General features: G+C 33.9%; 1 protein-coding gene across 1 annotated transcript in view; it reads left to right on the top strand.

The window, feature by feature from the left end:
• Positions 1-4,784, top strand: part of LOC122244920 (uncharacterized) — an 8,703-nt gene extending 3,919 nt beyond the window's left edge. Inside the window, exons 2-4 of the mRNA XM_043002884.2 lie at positions 2,806-2,944; positions 3,171-3,453; positions 3,664-4,784. Coding sequence (XP_042858818.1) covers positions 2,806-2,944; positions 3,171-3,453; positions 3,664-4,158 — 917 coding nt within the window. The 3' untranslated portion in view covers positions 4,159-4,784. The remainder of the gene's footprint in view (positions 1-2,805; positions 2,945-3,170; positions 3,454-3,663) is intronic.
• Positions 4,785-7,500: the final 2,716 nt, after the last annotated feature.

Raw genomic sequence — 7,500 nt, 5'->3', positions numbered from 1 at the left:
GACACACAAAACAATGTAAAACCTCTATCAAAATACACTACTAAATAAAAAGTACTAATATAAATCACTGAATCTAAAACACAAAAAGTAAATAATATCAAAAGTAAAACTCACTCTAAAACAGAAATAAAAAATATATCATAAAAAAAATAAATATAAGTCTATAACAATACAAATTATCATAAAAAAAAATCTTAATCTCTAAAAAATAAAAATCTATATACTTAAAAGATCAAACACTAAATCTCTAATTATCTAAAAACTATATATAATGTATATATTTATCTATATTGTATATATATAAAAATGTATATAACTCTAATACACAAAAAACAATGGGGGTCCATCAATAAACAGAAAATAAATCAACAAAGAATATAAAATAAGTGAATAACACTAAAAGAATCTCAGACAATCCTTGACTCTCACACAAAAGTATCTCCTACTCACAAAATAACAGAAACACAATCACAAATATAACTGTATAATCACACTCATCTGACACTCACACACACTTACACACCTCACAGAACCACACACTAACCATTCCTCACACTCACTTAAACTCAAACACTCAGACACACACACAATCTGTCACACTCACAAACTAGTCTATGTACACACACACATGACATCACACACACAGTCTCACACAATAAACTTTAACAATACACACTCAGTATCTCTCATCACTCTGCACACTATAACACACAGACATCTCTCACACACACAATATCAAACACGAAACTCAAAATCTATGACACACTCAACTCACGTTCTAACATCACACCATAACACCACACACTGGACACTCACTAACACTGACTCACTCCTCTAATGTATATCTCATAACTCAGAATCTAAAACTAACTGTCCAGATAAACACTAAGTATCTCAAACAAAAGGAATCACTCACTTAAAAGTCTCAAATATATAATGAAACTATAACTAAGAAACTACATATCTATATAGTAATATCACTCTAATATATATGTATATATGTATATATGTATATATATTTGTGTGAACATCCTTATTTATTGTGTGTTTTTATGTATATATATTGAGTTTATGTACTTGTCCATTGCTATATGTATGTTTGTGTACATGCATGTTTATAATATAGTATATTGTGTTTATATTTAGGTGTATACATACATTTAAATTTAGGTATATGTATTTACATATTTTTGTATAGGTGTATATAATATATTTATATATATTACATATGCATGCATACACACACATACAAATAGATATGGCATTTTAACCCGTCAAGTGGTGGCAAGACCAGCCACAGTGGAAGAGATATTTTGTCATGGCCATCCTTGCTGACACACTGGTTGATGGGTTATATAGTACTTGGCTGTGGCCAGAGCAGGCGAATAGCCTTAAGCGTTAGGCTTATGCGTTTGAAATACCCCAGTGTTAGACCATTTGAAGCCAAAACAGCCCTGTCAGCAATGGGTCTGGCCCAAGGATCGGTTCAATAACTATCATTAACATAAATATTGCATTGAAGTGGATTAAGTAGTACCCTCCCTATAAAATCAATAATTTAACTGTTTAGTCCATGAAGTGAATTTTTTATTATAAAGCAATTGAATTGAACTAATCTATTGTGGACGAGGGATAAATTTGCTTGCCCAGTCTCCAGGATGAGTTTTGAGACAGCTTCACAAACATACCTTGACTTTTCCCATTCTTTGTAAAGCTAGAGCTATTTCTTTCAAATTTTGTATTTTTCACTGTATTTAGAGACATCCCATCACAGGCTCTATCAATGCTGCAATTGACTAAATTTTTTTAGTTTAGGGTCCATAATTAGCTTATTTTCTTTGTACTCAGTGTTTTAAAAGTAATTCTGTTTTGTGGGAGGACAAAAATCTTTTTTTTTTTTTTTCATATTAATATAATGTCACTAGTGAATATGAAACGTATAACCATCCACAATGAATATAACCTAATGAGGTAGGGAAGAGGAAGGAAAATTGTGCTTATGAGTGACACACTAAAAGGCACCCATACTGGCACAGGGCACATTGAGCATGGTTTGCATCACCTCATTCCTTCATCTGCAGTACTTTAGAACATGAAGTCGGCAAATTGCTATGTGCTATTGCTCTATAAAGATAGAGCTTGCTAGAGATTGTGGATTAGTTGTAGAAGTGGTGCCATCTAGGTTTTGGATGTTAGGTGAAACCCATATTTCTTAAATTACAGCAGTAATAGTAATTATGACAAATTGTCATTATCACTTATTACTTAGCACAATTTAATTACATGATCCAAAATCCCCAAACTTTACGTACATCATGACGCCTGTCATCAGGCCAGAGCTTCTGCATCATGTATGTCATGACACCTGTCTGCAATGGGTTAAATGTGAATACAGAATTTTGTACCAGATATTAGGTGCTGAGTCTTGAAAAAAGTGAAAGGATCAACTGTACAATTTTTTACATTTTGTCAGAACCAAGAACAGAATTACAAGTTATTTGCATGTTACTGTTCTAGGGAAATGATTTACATTTATGCATTAGATTTGACGAGTCTTTCATATACATGATAATTGTCCAGAATAGTGATCCAGCAGCTGCTGCCAGAGGTTTCTATTTAAATGTGTTAAGGCAAGATAGAACTTGCCGACCTTCCAGGTGATTTATAGTCAATCCATGATATTGATAAATTGTGTTTGTTATTCTTAGTGTTCTAATGATTTAAGTTAATTGGGTTTTATAAGATAGTTACTATTATTCATTTTGTTAAGATCAGGATAACTACAATGATTCTTTTTCCATATAGCTATCCAGCAGAAAGGACCACGCACCAATGACGGACGTGCCAACACAAACGATGGACGTGTTAAGTTTTCTGACCGCGAAGAACGCAACAATAGACGTAACCGACCAGAAGGGGAATTCAGAGATGGACCACCACCAAGGTAATTGAAACTAACTGATAGATTTCTTTTTTATTGTACAAATGTACATTATTCACTTAGGAAATAGCATGAGGTGGAAGTTTTACAAAATTCACTTGTATTATCTTCACTATTAACTCAAGTTGGAGTACATCTTGACATAAATATGTAGCTATTAATGTGTATATATATAAATCAAAATAACTGATTTTATGTACATTTTATGAATTTTATTTCATAATTATAGATTTGATGGTGGTGAAGGACGTGGAATGGGACGTGGACGTGGACGTGGAATGGGACGTGGGCGTGGAAGAGGACGTGGAGCACCTGGAGGCCCTGACAACCGTGGCAAACGTGAATTTGACCGACAGAGTGGGATGATGACTACTGGAGTGAAGTCTGTGGACAAACGTGACGGCTCTGGATCTTATAACTGGGGATCTGACAAAGACCAGATTGAAGAGCAGCTTAATGCTACACCTGCAGGAAATTCTGATCATGATTCTTCTACAGAGAATGTGGAAAAGGTATTTGAAGAGGAAAATTATAATGTGAAAGCTAAAAAATTAAAATCTAAGTAGGCATTCCTTGGTTAAAAAGTATAGTAAGACAATATATATTTCAGATTGTTACAAGGCAAATTCACAAATATTTAGTTTTATGATGTAGGGAAATGAAATGGTTATAGGATGCTATATATAAGATTTGATTTGATTCTAATACTTTTGATTGCACAGCCTGCTGATGACACTGGTGCTACTGCTGAGGGTGAGGAACCTAAGGAAGAAGAGAATGTGAAGGAAATGACCCTTGATGAATGGAAAGCAATGCAGGGTGCACGCAATAAGCCATCCTTCAATATCCGACGTGCTGGCGAGGGAGAAAATCAGGCCCAGTGGAAGAAGACCTACGTACTCAAGAAAAAGGAGGTTGAGGTTGAATCTGACGAAGAAGAATCTGAGGAGGAAGTTCATCATGGTCGCAGGAAAGTTCTGCTTGATATTGATTTCCAGTTCTCAGACTCCCCAGCTAGGGGTCGTGGTCGGGGACGCGGGCGTGGTGGTATTGGCCGTGGCCGAGGAGGGGAGCGAATGGAGCGCGGAGGTCGTGGTGGTGGTGGTGGTGGTCGTGGTGATCGTCGAGGCAGCCTCAACAGCCGTGGGGGACGAGGAATGCCCCGCCAAGAAGCTCCTAAAATGGATGATGAACGTGACTTCCCAAGCCTGGGATAAGTCCAAATGAGACACCTACTAGTGCTGCTCCTAAAAATGAACAAATTTTCACAGGATTTGTTCTTGCTAGTCTGGTAGCACTAGTCAATTACGGGACCCTTGCCGAAGCCGAGTTCAAGAGGTTAGGGATCCCTATGCGTAAGAGTTCTCCGTTGTTCCAATCTCATCAAGCATCATTCTCTTTAAAAATGGCAAGTTTTCCTTCCCCATCAAGAATGCTGTGATGGGAAAGTCATAACATTGTGACTAGATCTCTAATGAACATTTTATTATATTGACGTTTGGTACAAGAATTGACTTGTTCAATTTTTTGTCACAAGAGCTGAAAGCTTTTAATTCTTGTTATTCCGAAGGGAAAATCTAGAGAAAATTGTCTCCAAAGGATTTTCTGCTAAGAATTTCTTGTCAGTTCTCCCAAAAGCTTTTGTTGTACATATTGATCAATAACCGTCAAGGTGGTTGACGGGGTAGTGATGGTTATATAATGTGTACATATGTCTGAAGCCCATATTGTCTTTGGTTTTTTGTGTTGTACTATGGCCGTCACTACCCTGGCGGAGGCTTGCCACGCTTTTTGTACTTGATATTGATTAACACATAGACCAATAAAAACAGAAATTCTCTCATTTTTTGTTTAATTAAACTTGTATTGTTTGAATACTTAAGGGATTAGGTTTTTGAAGTTGGCAAGGAATAAGTACTTCATTATAATGAAAAACTTCCTGCATCCTGTTGTTACAGGCACTGACTTAAATGACTTATTTGCATTATTTGTTGGCAGATCCATAGTACAAAGTGGAATGTGTGATAGTATATACATATATATATATATATCGCATATATATCTGAAAAAAAATTCAGAAACCAGCATTGTTGATTGTCCAGATCATTTCCAGGATGCCTGTGAATAAGTAATCATGATGCAGTGTTAAACTGTAATTATACTGAATTGGGTAGCTTTGGGCAAGAAATCTTTTTGCTTTGAGAGTTAGTGATTCTGATCTGTATAGTCTTAAGAAAGCAAAATAGAGTAGACCTTTCCGTCCATTTTCTTTCAATTATTTTCTTTTTTTCTTGTGTGTTTGGCCTCAGCTTGCTCCATGCTACCCAAGTATACTCTGTTGCTAGATGATGGCATTGTATATTACAAATTGACAACAGTTAAGGTCTTGGGCACAATAAATATACTTATAAATATATATGAAGGTTCAAAAATTCAATAAATGATTTAAGATCAATTTATTAGTGTGCTTTATACATAAACATCACTTAAACATGTATAGAAATTAAATGCAAATGGTTGAGACTTTTTTAATGAGCAATATAAAAGATCAAATGTGTGTTATGGTACTCAGAAGTAAACATTGAAAATTTGCTCCCAACATTTTTGGCAACAGTAAAAAGTTTGATGATTTGAACCTTATAAGTTTAATACTATATGGATATGCTCTAAATTACATTGAAAATGCAAGTGATAGGCCCCAGACATTTGCCAATAATAGGTCTTGCCAAAGTCTTACTGAAAGGAAGTGAAATATTACAAATTTGAAACTTTGCATTTTATATTTTGTTAGATGAAATGAGGTTGCCTTTGTAGTTGTTTTTAATGGTTTCAAAATAATTTACTTTTATGGAACTGGTTAAAGATTTAAATTTTATTTTGAAGTCAGTATCAATTTTCCTGGTGTTCAATACAAAAATTTGCATTTTACAGTCATAAGACAGCATTTGAAATGCCATCCACTAACATCTTTGTTTTTGTTAGCTTTTAGATACATAAGTGACTTGCTTAGACTCGGTTTTCATGGCTAATATGTATCTAAAAACTTTTAACTCCTTTCCGTAAACAAAAAATATTCTAAAAAGAATGACTGTAATACCTTCCAGTGTCAAAGGTTTTTATTGTTCCAGATATGGTGTCAGATTAGTTTACATTTATTTAAGATTTTTTTTTTTTTAGAACTTTATAATAAATATACCAACATCCTTTATCTTTAATTTTCATTATTACAAAAGGGAATAGCAGTGCACAAAGATCTGAATATGAATGATGTATGTATTTCATTGGGCCATGCAATTTGCAAAATTTTGTGACAGGATTAGTATAGTATTAATCCAACTAAGATATAAACTACTTGGATAATGACAGAATGGCCAAATTTACTAGACCGCTTGTCTAACTTCAGCACTATGCATAGGAATAGTCATGTTTATTGTGAAGGTAGTATGAGTCTTGAAATAAGATTAATTAGGTTTGTTAACTTTGTTAATATTATGTTAATGATGCAGAAATTTTTAGAAAGCCCTTAAACCTTTGAGAAAACCCAGATAAGTTTTTCACTATCAGTCTTAATTCTCTCAATGAACTAAAGACATCCACAGCTGATTTTTACACTGCCATTGATAAGGAAAAAACAGTTGAAGAAAGAACAGTGCACCTTGCATGATGATAAGTGTAGATAATAAGGCTCAGGTTATTTAAATCCATAAATGTACATAAACATATATGAGGTAGAGATGCTGTCTTCTAGCACAGTGATAGGTCTCCAGTCAGAGTAAAATCAAGAGACTGGTCTACATAAATATGATTGTTGACTTTTGTTTAGAAGATAATCTTAGTTACATACAATTGGTCACTGGAGTTCATGGCCATCTAACTAACAGCTCTATGTAATGTGAGCTGATGAAATTGTTACATCAGTCTATCCATGTAATTTGTTTCATTGTTTCAGATATTATGTAACTTACCTCTTACATAATGTTACCAGCTTATATGACCCCCCTCCCCCCTGCCCCCCAAAAATTTATATATATATAATTTATATGTACTATATATATATATATATATTATATATATATATATTTTATATATATATGGTTTATATATTTATTGTATCTCTATCTCCCTCTTTATTTATGTATATGTATATGTATATATATTTATATTTATATTTATGTATAATTATATATATACATATACATTCACATACATATACATACATATTGTTTGTATATATATATATATATATATATATATATATATATATATATATATATATATATATATATATATATACACACACACACATTTTACCTCCCTGACAAGGACTCGAACCCGAGCCGTCAGATTGACAGACCCGCCTCTGAATCCAATAGACCACACGACCCACTAAAACAATTGTCTAACCAGGAGCCAAAACGTCCATCATGGAAATTAGCTATGTGCTCATAGCAGAGCAGTGATAGCAAGATTTTACAGACAATTCCCGTGGGCACTCGGCAGCAATGAATCAGAAATTCAAGTCCCAAATCAGGTTACCGAGGTTATTTCTATGTAAGAAA

This window comes from Penaeus japonicus, unplaced genomic scaffold (genome assembly GCF_977035675.1).
Source record: "Penaeus japonicus unplaced genomic scaffold, GWHDUDI00000001_assembly GWHDUDI00000006, whole genome shotgun sequence".
Lineage (NCBI taxonomy): Eukaryota > Metazoa > Arthropoda > Malacostraca > Decapoda > Penaeidae > Penaeus > Penaeus japonicus.
This window is presented reverse-complemented; position numbering and strand designations above follow the sequence as displayed.